The sequence below is a fragment of the Thermobia domestica genome, chromosome 9 (assembly GCF_964235325.1).
Source record: "Thermobia domestica chromosome 9, izTheDome1.hap1.1, whole genome shotgun sequence".
Taxonomy (NCBI): Eukaryota; Metazoa; Arthropoda; class Insecta; order Zygentoma; family Lepismatidae; genus Thermobia; species Thermobia domestica.
This window is the reverse complement of record NC_137462.1, coordinates 16,289,521-16,306,170: the sequence shown is the minus strand read 5'-3', so window position 1 is coordinate 16,306,170 and position 16,650 is coordinate 16,289,521. Positions and strand designations below refer to the sequence as shown.

Here is a 16,650-nt window from a genome sequence, read left to right as displayed (position 1 = left end):
GCAAGCTACGGTTAAATATTCTTAAAGTAGCAAAAACAAATTTTTTTCACAATAATCAACGTGTAAAAGGAATTTAGAAGGTTCTATCTTGGATTTTGATATAACTACTCAATTTGTTTCTTTACAATTTGATACGCTTATTTTGTAATTTTAACTTTTGAAACTAACAAACACGACAAAGATTCTGCAAATTGTAGTAAATTTGATCATTTTAAAGCTGGGGATTTCTATGTGAAATATTGTACATATTAGGACTTTCCAAGAGAAAACATAAATGTAGATTTCCATAATAATGATTATTTTAAGATTTATGAATATTACACTACATTTAACACAATAACTAGTGGAAATACAGAAATCATCTACAAGCCAGATGAGTTCATTAAAATAAACCAATGTATTACATTAATTGTAGTAAAAGAAAGAATGTATCTATAAATGAGAGAACTAATATAAAAATAGTAGTAGATTTTGCAGAAGCAGTAGCTAAAAATACAATTTGTCATGTGATTTAAACTGGTCAAAAGAACTTTACGTATGATCCTAAGAATAAGAAAGTAGTAGAATAGTTTTAGATTAGATTATATTATAAGTTTATTTGTTTTAGATTTATTTTCTAGAACTTTTATGAATTTATTTTTTCATAAAAGGTGTTATGAAAAATATACTGATTAGGGTAGATAAATATTTTCTATTAAATAAATGCGGTAAAAGAAGTCGAATTTTTAAATAAGTTTCGAAAATTGGAACAAAAGCCATTACAGACTTACGGTAGCTGGATCAAGACACACCATTTCAAACTCTAAAATGGAAGAGGTAAAGACTAGAAGTGGTATTGTATTTTGGTGAGTTTCAAACCTTTAAGGTATTTCTTCACACAGATTTAAGAAACACTTGACTGATAAAGTGATAAGTGATATAGTTAAAGATGGATTAAAGATCAACTATACGGGACTAAAAGAAAATTACTCAATTGTTGAATTCTGTGTTTTTGTCAAAGTATTTTTTTTAATCTAGAAGGGAAAAGTGAGTTACTATTATGGAACTCCAGGAAAACTTTATTCTTACTAACACATTCAATATAATCAAAAACGTTCTGGATCATACTGAAATCGTGTTTGAGGTGAAAGACTAGCTATTTTCTATAAAGTATGGCCAATGGACTGAGTTTACGAAATCACTGTTTCTTATAGAGAACGAGATAATCTGATTTCACTATCGTATCAAAACTTGTATTCATGAAAACATATAATACATACATGCATAGAATTTAGGAAGTAAGTTTTTATGGTTATATCACAAAAGCTACCCTCGTATATAGATGCTTGAAAAGTTAACAAATTAAGTTACAAAAAGTCAATAAATCTTGTTATTTTTGGAAAACTTACTACATCTAGCTCAAAAATTGTCTAAATCTGGTTATTTTTGTGGAAAGTTACCAAATCTAGTTACAAAATGCCACTAAATCCGTTTTTTTGGAAAAGTTACTAAATCTTGTTATTTTTGGGAAAAAGTTACTAAATTTAGTTAGAAAAAAGTCACTATATCTGTTTATTTTTTAAAAGAAAAATCGGGTTTAGTCTGATTATTTTTGAAAAAAATCTGGTAAAATCTGGTTATTTTCTGAAACGTTACTAAATCTAGTTACAAAAGTCTAGGTTGATGGTTGCCAGAATCTTTTTGCGTTTGAGTACAGCACGTTCGATAATATAGTGGAATACTTTGGGTGGAAAACTATTTAATTTCACAGAAGTTATTTGTTTTAACAAGTGAAATGAATATAGAAGAAATATGAAAGTGTTTAGAATAGTATAGTTTAGATCCCTTTCGGAAGATGAAGTTGATTATTTAGATTTCGATTCTGATTTCGAAATTTTGAAAAGCAGGTGTGTACATGATGAGCGCCGTGCCGTGGAAAATCAGTGCCTGAGACCAAAGTGCACGAATCCACCCACTCCTGTACATATGAATAAAGTCGACAGAGCAGGCGCGAAAAAACTGCATGGCGGGAACAGACGCGAACCATGGTAGGCGGAAAGGAAAAGAAAGTTTTTAAAAATAAACCCTACTTTTCTTCAATTTTGAGCTATCTTTATTATTTTTGACCTTCCACTTTATATATACATTGAATGTTGAGCCCTTTACTTCAGCGCCCTAGGCCATCGCCCCCCACGGCATGCTAATGTTCATGAGAACACTCACATTAAAATATTTGTACGAAGTCTATCCAGAGAGTAACGTTTCCACTCGTTCCATAGGTAGGAAACCGTATATGGCACTAAACGACTGCTTTCACGTGAGAGAGTAAGGTCGTAGCAAGGCTCATGCGCAAGCAAAACTTCTGTAAAGATCTCAGAAGCGTCACTGTAGTGGTTGAAGATGAACGTGGCATCCTATTCCAGGTTCCGCTGCTTGTGAAGAGTGAGTAATTATGAAGTTTTGTATGCAGAGGGCATAGAACAAATGCAATCCGTAGCCAGTTGTGCCAGATCTATGCACTTAGCGTCATGACCAAGTAGATGGTGTGTTGCAGGGCGGTAAGTTGTGCATGGTAAGGATCGTAATGGAAGGTCAACCATCATAAGAGAAGACCTTCTGGACCTTGTTCGGGAAAGCATCCTGCAGAATCGTCGCATCACAATAAGAGACCTCTGCGGTCAGTTCCAGTGGATTTCCCGCTCCTCATTACACACTATTGTCACTGCCCTCACTTTCAGGATGAGAGAGAGCATTACTTTTCATTCTATTGTTTTTCGTTTCTTGAAAGAAACTACATATTTCAAATAGCAGTGTAGTGAACTACCCCTTCTTAGAGCACCAAATTATATATTTATATTTTAATATAAAGTACAAAATCTTGTTTGCAGTGTCTTTACTGCCCCTATTATAATTTAACAAAGTGCTATATTCTTTTTTTTAAAAAAAGAAAAGCACCTAAAATCATCAGGGTACTGCAATAAACAAGGTCAGTATAGTCCCGGATAAAAACCGTTAAACGAATGCGTTCCACTAAACGTACATTTATTACTACTGCATGTTTTAAGGAAAATGACTGTATTAAAAATAACTGAGTATCAGTCAACAGTAAGACATATATTAAACAAACTTCTAGGGTATGTACAAGTATTTATAAAAAACTTTGCAACAAAAATACCTACACATACAATAATCCAATGAGCTCTGAAATACCGAGCAAGAAAATAACGTAAAAGATTCAGTCTACAGAGCAATAGTTACTTAAAGAAGAAATCGCGTTCGAAAATCGCGATAATACGAGAAATGCTTACGATACCTTTCGCCTCGTCTCGATTTTCTCCTGCAAAGCGAGACGATAATTTGAGTTAGCCTTGTACCGTCTCGAATGTAAAATGTTAATTATGATGTTATTTTGTTTTTTTAGAATTGAGATGAGAAATTCCTCTTTTCGTGGGCAACATTAAACAAAACCGAAATATCCTTTCCAAATGTCACGTTTCTGCTTGTAATGATATGACCTGAGTGACAATAAGCTCCCAACGTTCAATCTTCTACGAAATATATATTATTATTACTATTATTATTCCCGAAGATTTGGTAGTTCAAGTATTGAAACAAAGTAACAATATAGCGTATAAAATTCAGTCTACATCGCAATTATTAATTGAAGAATGAACATACACTATTTGGAAAATCAAGATAAGAGGAGAACTGTTTACGATACATATCGCCTTGTCTCGATTCTCATCTCCAAATCTAGACGATAATTTTCGTTAAACTTGTCCCGCCTCAAATGTAAATTATTAATTCTCATCCAGATTTTCTTTATTTTATATTGGAAACGAGATGCTAAATTCCTCTTCTCGTGGGCAACATTAAACAAAACCGATATTTTTGTGAATCGTTATGCTTATGCTTATAATGGTATAGCATATAGCCTGTGCGATAGTAAGTTCCCAACTTTTAATCTTGTACGAGATAATTATTTTTATTACTATTATTATTCATGAAGATTTGATAGTTCAAGTATTGAAATATTCGAGTATCAAAATATCTAAATATAATACAACGTATGTTATCACCGATTAATCGCCAACAAAAATTGCAAATAAAAGAATATTTGCCCTACGTAGATTTGATCCTAGAACGTCCAGATTACTGGTCTATTGTCTTGACTATTGAAACCCGATCTCTACTTGATAATGATTCGTGTTTATTCTGTTTACGTTATGTTTCTTTGCCTCCGCTTGCAAAGTTGTAAATATTTTTTGTTCGTTCAAAACGTCTTTCGTATTTCTTTTATGATGATATAAATCAATGATCTTCGGCAAAGTTTATATTAATAAATTGGGTTGTTGTATACCGCTGGTCCATAAGGTAGTTTTTTCCACACTAAAGTACGGATATGGTAGATTTAATTCTCATATTCTGCATTTCTTTCAAATCAGTCCCATTAGCTGATCAATGACTTCTGTTCCCCAGGGTACAATAAGTACAAGGGAGAAATTGACTAAAGTAATAGGAATATCTCCAATACACTCATACTAAATACCCAGCTTTCATTAGAATATTTGTTTCGCTTATCAGATTAATTAAAAAGTATGTAGCTCCAAATATTGACGATAGTGGAGATTAAATTGAACGGATATGACGTGTTAGGATAAAGTGTGGTTAACGCCACAGATTGTTTGGAATGTGCATCAAGAACTTCAATCTATTATGGAATTTAGTGTGTTGTAGTTAAATTTGATGCATTACGCTAAAGATAGATAAATATAAATCGTTTCTTACATATTCACTAAATTGATAAAAATACGAAAAACATGAAATTAATACGTTCATACTTACGAGAAACTGGGAAATTTAAATTTGCGCCAGTGCAAGCACCAACTAAAAATAATATAATTGTGATCATTGTACTGCCTTTTGCTGCAACAGAAAGTTTCGAAAAGTCACAATAAAATAATTATACGACTAGCATATAAATTACAATAATTGAAGTGCATTACAATTAACCCCTTCAGTGTGGGTGGCGAGTTAACTCGTGTCTTCAAAACGCACCTGCTGTGCGGATGGCGTATATATACCCTTTCATTTTGCTTTGGCTATTTTGTATGGCGTATTGTGAATATACTTGCCCATAGTATGAGTAATGTTATTCCCGACAATATTTAGCGAGTTTGCGCTCACCTAGGAACCCCAAGAGGCCACACAGAAAAATTGGGCTTGAACTGTTGAGGCATTCCCAAATTTTGTGTAACCTAACCATATGATGATGATGATAACCATAAATACGACAATGACAAGTTATAGTAGCTAATTAGAAGCAACAACGTTCATAATGCCGAAAATTTCATTGTGATTGCTTGAGAGGTTCAAAAGTTATTAAAAGGTAACTAATTCCAAAGTTCTAAAAAATACTACACTTTTTACAGCGGTTAGCATCTTAAAATTACGCACTGAAGGGGTTAACATAGTATATCGTGCTTTAAGACACCAAACAAATTTATGTAGCATAAATATTGAAAGAACTAAAATAAGTTATTAAAATTTGTAACACAGATTGCCACATCATATTTATTGAGGCACAAGTACCTTTAAACTTCTACTTTAAAATGTCATGAATATAAATTATTTTATTAGTATAAAAATATAAGAAATGAATTTGCTTTTACCTAAAAAGAAATAATTTGTTATTCTAGAATAGTAGTGAATTTAAGACTTGCTATTAACAAAACAAACACTTCAATTTCGTGGTCATTCAGCATCAATTAATTGTAATGATATGATATGAGTGAAATGTAATTTTTTTTTTAGAAAAAAGTAGATGTTTACTTTTAGTAGTAAGTGATAAAAATTGGCGGATTGGAGAGTATACTACTTGATGAGGATATAGCAAGTAACTTTCTCTCGTATGTCCATAAAAATATCCTTCCCATGTAAGATCTGAGCTGTAAACTAAAATAAATCGCTGTTCAATTAAATAATTAAATCTCCTCAAGTGAACCTAAGAAGAACATTTTGAAAATACAACATAAATATCACTTGCTAGTATATGCATATTGTAATTCGACTTTTTTCGATTGCCGTTAGCTGCTACTTTTAGAGCAATCACAAACGCATAAATTAAGTTACAAGAAAGAATTTTTCCTTCTCAAGACGAAACTTTTTTGATTTATTATTTAGATTTCTTTGACGTCGGCATCTATATTCATTTAGTCCGTCACGTATATCGCCGAGCACAGTATCTGTGTAAAGACAAGTAAGAAAGGATTGATTAAGGAAGGGAGCAGTCTAAGTCCTATAAGTTAAGTACCACACCGGCATTTGCCTGCGTGAATGAGGAGAACCCAGGAAAACCTCACTGAGGATGGCTGGCCAGAAAAGGGCTTTACACGTATTCGACCGAGTGACCCACCTCAAATTGAACCCAAGAAAGCTCGCACCGAAAACGAGAGCGTTAGCAACTACGCTACGCGGGGCCACTTAGGACGAAACTTTTATTCTGTATTGGGAATAAATTGTTGTTACACGGGATATCCCTGGCAATTTCCACGTTAGTTCTCACATTTGAGCTACTGAACATTTTTATAATCAAATAATGTATTTTTCTTGTTATAAGGTTATTTCTCTACTTGAAGTTCACATGAAAGTGTTATGTTAACTATTTCACAAAGAAACAACTTCCCACACAACTATCTTGCGGGAATTTATTTCGGTGATGGTCATTTTTGCTAACCTCACTTACACTCATTCTACTTCGCCTCCCTCATATTCACACTTGATTGCTCTTTTAATATTATTAATATCCTCGCGTTTGCTCAAAGTCACAGTCAACCAACTCGGTCACACTACCACTCACTCTTAATATAATTGATTCGCACCCTCGCTCACACTGAAACTAGTCGTACTGAAATATGCATTATAGCCGTAACCATACTCACACTCATCCTCAGTTATCTCGTTCAAACTCAAACTCAGTTGCCCTCACACTCAATCATTATTCATGCACTCGCTGTCTCCAACGCATGCCATTAATAAACTTCAACCCACTGAAAGTTACTTATCTACACATTAAATGTTGGAAGAACCAAACAACTATCTTAATGTAAACATCATTTACAAACTATTGTGACAGCGAAGAAATACCTGCCTCAGATGAGAAACATCAGAAATCAGAAGTAACTGCTAGATCATAAAATTAAGTACTGCCAGTATGATGCGATGAATCCGTGTAATAATATTTGTTTTTAGGCAAATATCGGATACTTTCTAATAAAGATTATAACCACTAATGATTATATTGTAACACCATCAAACACACATGTGGTCGTGTTACGTGACATCATTAATACTTTAAACACAACATGAAAATTAATATAGTTTGCATTTCTTATTACATAATTCGAAAGAACATTTCTCCCATTGCAAGAGTAATAAATATGAAGATTAAATTTTACCGCTACTCCTTTCTGTAATTACTTGCAGTCTTTGTTTTATGAATGTTCAATGATCGTCTCATTTTTTATTTAAAGTAGCTGAATAAAGAATAAATACATGTTCATGTATATATATACAGTTCTCATTTACCTCGAAAAGAATCCCACAACCTGACAGAAGGAAGAAAATAAACTGTTCCAGTTGTGGTCAACAACGATTATTACGACCAACATGATATATGAAAATTGCCTCGCTATTGTTCCAAAGAGGATCGTAAAAAATATATTCGGTTATGCATTAGTGCTAGCAAATAAGTGTAACAGTGAGACTATACAAGCAAAATACAATATCTAAAAGCGCCATCTCTATGCTCAAATAATGATAATGTTGATAACACCTGATTTCCCTTCCATAGTAAGCAATATGATTATAATGTATTTTGTACTGCTTACAATCACTGTATGTTTCAGGGTCATAATAACTATTGTATTATTGCATGTGAATTTAGTGTGCTTTATATGTTTCTGTACAATACGAAGTACATGTTAATAATGACTGTGTGCATATTTCCTAATCATCAAAAGGTGGAAACTAATAAACACATGAATACATATATTAATCGACAGTCATCTAGTTATGACATGTTAAGGAGTATTCAATGGAACGTAATAAATCCATTCTAATCACCAAAAGATGCTTGTACAATACAAACAATAACAGCATCTCAATAATTTTCAGGGGGCACGGTGGCTCAGTGGTAGAACGTTCACCTCCGGTACGTGGAGTCCCTGCTTCGATCCCAGCTTGCGCCGTGTGGACTTTGTGGTGGAGAAACTCCGTGGTCGTGGGTTTTCTCGAGTTCTCCCGTTTCCTCCCACTATCTTCATTCCACCATATCACTAATGTCTCATCACCGCCGCCTCCTTTAACCTAGTCGGCAAAATTGTGGGACGAAAAACTTAAATATTTCATTTTTTTTTCAATAATTTTGAAACTATAAATACAATGAACTTATAAACAAAAGCGCATATATATCGTTGGGACATGATATATAAGTAAGTATTATGCAGTGTACAGAAAATGCACATTTGTTAATTTGGTGTACGATTAATTCACTGCCTAAACATGTGGTACTGCTCTACGCGTATTATACGAGTAACGATACACATCAGAGAAAAATGAAATAATTATGTTTTACGTCCCACGTTCATGCCCATTACGCTAAAGGGGACGGCGATGATGAGATATGAAAGAAATGGTGGAATGAAGACATTGGCGTTTGTCCACCACAAAGCCCACACGGCGCGAGCTTGGATCATCAGAGAAAACAATAAACAGATATCGAAGAAAATACTCGAATAATAACCCTTGTCGTTAGTTGGTGTTTTGGTATGGCAGCATCATAGTTTTTACACGGTAATTTTGGCACCAAGAAAACAAGCAAATAATAATGTTGGCACAAAGGTACTAAGTAAATGACTGCATATGAAAATGACGTCCTATGAATATAACAGATTCAGGAATTGAACAAGGGATGGATATGCAAACAGATGTAAAATATAATATTAATATTAACTACAATGGATTTTCTTACACCGAGAATTTCTTCCTTCTCGCGCGTGTTTTGAAAGAAAGTATTCATTGGAGATTTTCTAAAAGGGTTAGTATTTGCTGTCCAGTAGTTTTTAATAGTGATATTATATGAGCAGTATGAAGTTTGCTCCACTCACATAATCCTATTAGTGATTGTTTTGAACGTTGCTTTGACTTACAAGTGATGGAAAACATTTGTCTTCTGATTGATCCAAATCCGTCACTTGTTTCTGGTGGTGTTCCCGAAAAATGTACTTGCAATTTTGCCAAATTCGGAAAAGTGTTAATGAACAACGAGGAATCAGAGAATAAAATATTCTTACTTAAGCAACTCACCTTCGAAGTTTTTATTTTCAAGGTACAGTCAATAAAAACTTATTCCATTTTAATAACATTTATTTATAAACTTAGTTTCTTCACGTAAAGTGCGGTTAATTCTCTTTTACGGGTTCTTTGTTTTGTCGTATCAGAGTAAACATAGTTGCTAATATTGATAAAGATGAATTTCATTATTAAATCGGGCGTAATATACATTACAGACCGGCATGAGTCAAAATGACTTATTTCATTTTTCCAATAGAAAATATTTTAATTGTTTTCCGCTTTGTTCCTTCCACCTTTCTGACCTTATCACAGATTTTCTCAGTATATTATATCTGTACTTTAAAAATATTTCAATGATTAGTTCTCCAGATATTGGTATATATATTTACAAGGACGGTGAGAGTCTTTTTGACTCATTATTAGACTATGAGGTTTTGATTAAAATTTTCAGTTATTCGATCTTAAATTTTTAGTAACGTGAAGACTTGATAGCAGCAACGTCTAATTCTTTCATTATATTACTATTAGTGCGGCAGTTTAGCTAGAATATTTCAACATATTGTGCACTTTTTGATAAAAGCACCAAATTTGGCACAGAGGTATATAGATGTAAGATGAACAAATTTGGATGTGGAGCCATCGGCCAACTGACCTCTGGCGGCCGTGGTGGCCATTTTCCAAAATGGCCGCCAGTGGACACTCGAAAGACAACATAAGTTAGACAAGGTTTTTTGCAGAAGGTTTTAGTGAATGTTTTGAAGAAAAGTATGCCAGATAATTTGTAAGTTATATATATTTAGTTAATAATATTACATTTCAGAGCATTCCCCGTCGCAGGCACACAGTGGTGTGCATTCCAGATTGGCCTTTTTGCACTTGCACTTTTTCATGCAGTCTTTGCATTTGCAAGAGACGAGCTCCCAGCAGATCTTGCATGCTTCGAGTAGCGTTGTCCATAGAGGTTCATACAGGCCGCTAGTCTTGATCCAACTCCAGTCGGTTGGTGATGGCAGTATTGATGCAGGAACCAGGGCCTGGCCCCAGATATGTCCGCCCTGATATACTGCTCTTCGAACGTGCTGCTCCAGGGCTGCTCTTTTTGGTGGGATCAGCTGGAACTGCTTTTCTTTGCAAACAGTTTGCGACGTGCCTTGTCAATATCCGTTTCTGTGCTTGTTCTGTAATAAAGCAGTATGATTATCCTTTCAATTATATGCATGGCGTCTTAATTAATACGATCTGGTGCAATGGAGAGAAAAATGTGCGTCTGCGTGAGCTCAGGTAGCACTGTCCACACTGCCCATGCTGTCATCTTTTCCCAGTCTAGCGACGAAACATCGGTAGTGCCTGAGCTTTTTCAGGACCCAGAGACCGAGTAATCTCATGGGCTGCCAAACAACGTAACGTCTTCTCCGAGCCAAAGGATACCCACATTTCAGTTTCCTAATTCCAGGTGTGTGCCAGAGCCGGCGCCAGGACAACAATATCAGTGTCTACTGTGCAGATGAGGATCTTCTTGTTGCCATTGTGAGCAGTGTGGACGGCGTGCAACATAATACGGGTATAGGCCTCCTTGTGGTTGCAAGATGCCAGGGCTGAAGTATCCAGAAGCGGTGGCTTTCTCAAGACATCATCTCCTTTTGCGATGAGCAGCTCCTTGTCTGCAAGTAGGAATGAGTCGTAGAGGATGTCAGACAGGAAAATAAATAGTTCTGTGTTGTTTTCGTCGACTCTGAGGAAGCTAGCAGAGTTCCCGGGTATAGTTGAATTACCTACCACTCATTTTCTCACCCCTTTACCCCGCTTGGCTCTTGCTGCACCTTTCAACGAGTTTCTTATGTAGTGGTCCCAGTCGAGGTCCAGTCGCGTGGCTTGATGAAAGTTATGAGAGTATGTGATGCACAAAAACTTGCTGGGCATATTCTTTGAACGTTTTTCCCGTAGCAGGTTTCAGCAAGTGGATGATGACTGCTCCATCTAGGACAATGCAGCTTATTGGAGGAACCTCAGACCTAGGCTGACTGAAGTCTTCTAGATGACTGAGAAGATCACTCTTTACACCAAACCGGATGCCACCGCTGTCCAATAGAGCAGGAGGAAAAGCTTGGTTTTTATGTTTGAAGAATTCGTCTAGATTTCCATCCTGGTTCCGGCATCCGATATATAGACGAGAGAAGAGGTTCACGTCATTTCTGAGAGATTTCTTTTGCTGCTTGCCCTTTCCTTGAGATTTGTAATAGATTGACCAAATATTTTGAGATTGTTTCTTTTGATAGGGTCTTGTATGGGTTTCGTTCTTTCCACCAGGCGATCTGTGACAAATTTGTCAAACTGCACATGTCCCTCTTAATATGCACGACGGAGGTCGTTTACAGCTCGAGATGGCGCGAACTCCTTGGTGTCGAATACTAACAGATCTTGACTATCCTCTTCAAATGGACTCTCAAAGTCTTCCATCACTTTGACCATTGACTGAACGTCTTTTTGGAAAGCAGTTTGCACACTTGATGTCTGGTCATGATGCTTTGTGTCTTGTGATCGTTGTTGATTAGAGTCCTGAAACTCTTCGATGAGCCTGGCAACTTCTGGTCTTGCTACCATCCACCGTCGCAGTGCGCTGGGATTGCCAGTGAGACCTACTGCACTTCCGTTTCCTATTATGGCTGCAATGTTCTGTTCGTGGACTTGATCAATAGGGATTGCGGAGAACGGCCTAGTCGTTTTGTGGACTGTGAAATTCCCTGAGAAGAATTCATCGGCGATTTCAGGGTGTTTAGTTGGCAGTTCCACTATGTCTTGCAGATGCACAGGAATCCAGCGCGCGTAGTTGGTGTTACCCAGGGCATGGAACCCCACTGCTAGTTGTTTGAGGACATCGACGCACATGGCAAACGACACTTGGCGCAGAGGGCGCACGAATACCAAGATCGTCAGTTCCAATTCCAGTACAGTTGCCCAGTAGTAGACCTGGGAGCAAGACTCCGCCTGGCACCACTCTGCGAACTCAAGCTGTTCGGTACCAGCGTCACGCAACTGCTCAATGTAGTGGTTCTATGCGTTCTGCTGCAGGGTGAAGAGGGCTGCTGCTGTTACTTGATGCGCTCTCCTGGTTAGAGTGACATGTGATACCCACAGGATGGAATCCGCAGTCCCCGCACTGGTCATCTCTGCCTTAATCAGTGCTTGCACCCATCCGCTCCCTCGCAACAAGTCACCAATGGTCTTCAGCGCTGCCATTTCGATATAAAGACCTCCGAAGAAGATGAATAACATCTCTTCGCCGTATACCTGTGGCCAATTCCATTGGATTTGTTTTGCCAGTGCAAAAAGCGGTTGGTCGAATGTGAGCACTGGAACCTGGCTAGGGTTAAGATGTTCCACTGCGTTCCTGACGACATCCATGGAGAGCTTGATCATAGCGACGGTATGGGCACTCTCCAGGAAGAGTGAGAGTAGTGCGGTGGAGCAGATAGCCCGAATTGTGTTACTGGATTTCAGACTTGCATGGTATGCAGCCCATGAAGTGTTTTCTAATGGAGAACTTTCTTTACGGCTAATTGAGTTTGTATTAGCCAAAGATATTCTGTTTCTATATTTTGTTTGAAGCCGCTGTTGCCTCTCAAGGATGTCACGTTGGTAACCGGTACCTGTGTGTTCTTGATGTTGCTGTTGACAGATGGGACATCTGTATGGTATTGTGGCAAACGGTCAACTGATTTGAGGCCTTTCTCGTTCGACCCTCCGAGGATACCGATGCCGGGGTCAACCCCAGCTCCATGGAAAGCAAGATGTTGCAGCAGGGAAATAGCAGTCCCATTAAATGACAGTTTTGAGATCGAAGAATTTGGATTATGGTCGATGTTGTCTACAGCGGCGGTGGTGAAGACTTTGCCTCTCATCTTGGGAGGACAGACTACTTGCTTCTGGTTGTAGAGGCGGCAGGCACTGTTCCGCAACGGTGCGGAGAGGGACAGGACTCGATCGTAGGAAATAGAAATTCCTATGTGTGACAGCATGTCGACTAGCTACCTTTCACGAGTGTGTGCATGTACGATTAGCATGAGACCGATGTAAATGGGAAGTGGCGTCTCCTGCGTGGTGGCGTGCCGGACTGGTCGAGACGTACTGTCTGCCTCGGCTCTTCGGTGCTTCACACAATTGAATTTGAGGAGTTGGCTGATATACAGGGCCGCTTCTGTAGTGCTTTCTCTAAGATCTTTTATACTTGATCCTTCCAAGATCATAGTGACTAGGGCAAAAAAACACGGATGGTACGGAATCCTGTTGACATTCTGGAGGAAATCGGTTGAACACATTGTCATCTCCGAAGATGTGGCGTCACACAATTTGGGCAGCGCGCGCCAGATGGACAGCATCAGTATCTGTATCCAATTCACAAGCCTTTGCCAAGGCATTGCAGAGGTCTTCATTAAATGCAAGCAGGACATCGCGCCCCTTATGCTGTACACACATGATAGAAAAGTAAGCAAACAGTCGAGTGCACTCTTACTTCCTACTTACTCCCAACATCTGTTCCATCGGCGAAGCATATAACTGCGCCAGGTCTGCAAGTTTAAAAAGCGGAGCCGTCTCACCTTCCGCTAAAGCTTCTTCAATGAACACGACCAGTTGTGCAAAGGCAAGTCCTTCTATTGCTTGTTCATCATTTGAACTTTTAAGAGATATTTCCTTACTCTTCCGAACGCGAATGTACAAATTTACGAGGCAATTGCGGTGGTACTTCGCATCCTGTGCAATCATGTCCCCAGCGTTGTTTCGTCTGTAGGTCCATATCGCCTAGAATCATTGCGCACGATCTGATACGCGAGTCCAGTTGGAATGTCGCAGTTTTATGAAGAGGGGCACAACCAGCAATTTCTCCGCAAAAGAAACATTTCACCTCTCGTTGTTTATTCTCAGTACTTAATTGACATGACAGACTGCATTAGTATTAAAAAACATCATCTTTCGAAATTTCAAGGCTTGCTCAAATTAGTGATTGTGTATTAATAGTCCGACATTGTAGCTAGGATATTTCAACATATTGTACACTTTCTGACAAAAGCACCAAAATTTACAATCCGGTAATATCGTATCTCAAGTGACACTCTGGGAGTTTTTTTATAGTTTTTTTTTCAAAATTGTGGTTGTATTTATAGTTATGCAATGGGAATGAAAGGGTTAAGTGTTACTGTTGTAGGTGTTGCACCGACATATATATATATATATATATATATATATATATATATATCTTACAAGACGGCATGTTTTTAATCAAAATATTCAATAAAGATTCACTAAAACCTTCATCAACAAACTTTATCTAACTTCTGTTGTCTTTCGGGTGTTCACTGGCGGCCATTTTGGAAAATGGTCACCACGGCCGCCAGGGGTCAGTTGGCCGATGGCTCCACATCCAAATTTGTTCGTATTATATCTGTCTACCTCTGTGCCAAATTTGGTGCTTTTATCAAAAAGTGCACAATAGGTTAGCTAATCCGCAGTACTATATTATTATTATTAGACAAAGAACGGAACACCTTGTTGTGATTTTCAAAGTTTGACATATCTTGAACTCTCTATGCAACATGTATACCCAGGCACAAATTCGCATACTTTAAGGGATATATATATATATATATATATATATATATATATATATATATATATATATATATATATGTGTGTGTGTGTGTGTGTGAATTTTGAGTGTTTTATTTATGAACAGCTTTCTTTATCTGACGGCCCTTTCGATTCCAAAATAGCTTCTTTGTTTTGGTCAAATTATTATTGTTATTGTGCAGTACGAACCTGAGGGCAATATATTTTTTTTTTTGGAGAAAAGGTTATATGCAAATCAACGTCAGTGTTTCTGTTTCTACATTAGTACAAACTCTGCCTTTTGTGTGAGAAGTTGTTTGGAGGTAATGGGTCAAGAATTGTTACGTACTGAAGCAGATATATTACGAGAATTGCAGCAATTGTCTCCTAATGTATCAGGCAGTCAAAAGCAAGGTTCTGAGAGTGAACATGATGTGCACTTCGAATCAGACGAAGAGCTGCATGCTATATCGCATTCATCGTTCAGAGACGGGAACGAAATATATAACGAAGGGATTAAAAAATAAAGCAACGAGAATCAATATAATGATCAGGAACACTCAATAGGCCAGGTTTTAATTTGGAAACTGCTCCGGATGGGACTAACTAGGAGATCTAGATTCATATTCACCAGCACCAGTTGGACGAGCATCTCAAAATATCCTACGAATAGCAGAAGGTCCCACAGAGTATACCGTTCAAATTAATTAAAACTCACCTTTTAGTGCTTTCAGTTTGATTTTAAATGATTAGTTCCTGTTTGTAACAAAACGGTGTACTGAAGCTATGGCTCGAGAAGAAATTAGCAATTGGATAGTTTTTAAGCAAGAACTGTTATCTCTTCCATTGTTATATTCTAGAGGTGTTTTGGGCTTATTCTGTAGTGAATGCGTACCTGCTGTATGGGGTCACATCCATGACAGACGACTCCAAAGCTTCCACCAGCAGCACGGACTTCAAAGCCTATGGGAAATTTGGGACCTTGCGTTGACCCAACATGAATATCTTGTTCTGCATTTTTTCTTTTTCTCTTTCTTTCTTTCTTTCTTTCTTTTTTTTTTTTTTGCAGATCTTGGAGAACCACCTCCTAGACCACAAACAGAGATAACCCCACGAACAGCGATAGCAGCGGTAGAAGTAGAGGGTCCTTCAATTGAAACGGCAAAATTTATTTCACTACTTTCGCCATCACTTGATATTCCAATTCCCATTCCGGAGTCTTGAAATATTCTTTACCTGGTCGCTTGATCAGGTTCTGAATACTACAGAAAAATCTGAAGGCATCAAGAGCCACAATTAAAACGAATATAAATTCACTGAATATCACAATAGCAACAATAAGGACAGGTTTACTGCAAACTAACTTTAAACGGAATAAACTACACACCATATTTTAGAAACCCCGAATTATTGTAAATATGTAAACGTTTGTAAAAATTATGTAAATAATTAAAAGCTGGCTTGAGTATAAATATTAACTCTCTGAATTTAATGAATTAAGTCAGGGTTTTTCCCATCATTGTTTCCAGGAAAGGAACACGGATTGTATTCCGCAGTTTTATATAAAAGGACCACCAACGTTCACCTGTCATCCCTTCAAGTCTATACTTCAGTTCTAGACTTGCCAGTTGCCTTAGGAGCTACATAAGCTACAGCGGAGGCGGAGTCTTTGAGGTTTACTACAGCTAACACAAGGATCACAACGTAAGCGAATTT

At 37.3% G+C, this 16,650-nt stretch overlaps 1 protein-coding gene across 1 annotated transcript in view; it reads right to left on the bottom strand.

The window, feature by feature from the left end:
* Window positions 1-7,307, bottom strand: part of LOC145693916 (SCO-spondin-like) — a 131,963-nt gene extending 124,656 nt beyond the window's left edge. The window contains exons 1-2 of the mRNA XM_081770077.1: window positions 7,130-7,307; window positions 4,825-4,905 (exon numbers count right to left, since the gene is read on the bottom strand). Coding sequence (XP_081626203.1) covers window positions 4,825-4,891 — 67 coding nt within the window. The 5' untranslated portion in view covers window positions 4,892-4,905; window positions 7,130-7,307. The remainder of the gene's footprint in view (window positions 1-4,824; window positions 4,906-7,129) is intronic.
* Window positions 7,308-16,650: the final 9,343 nt, after the last annotated feature.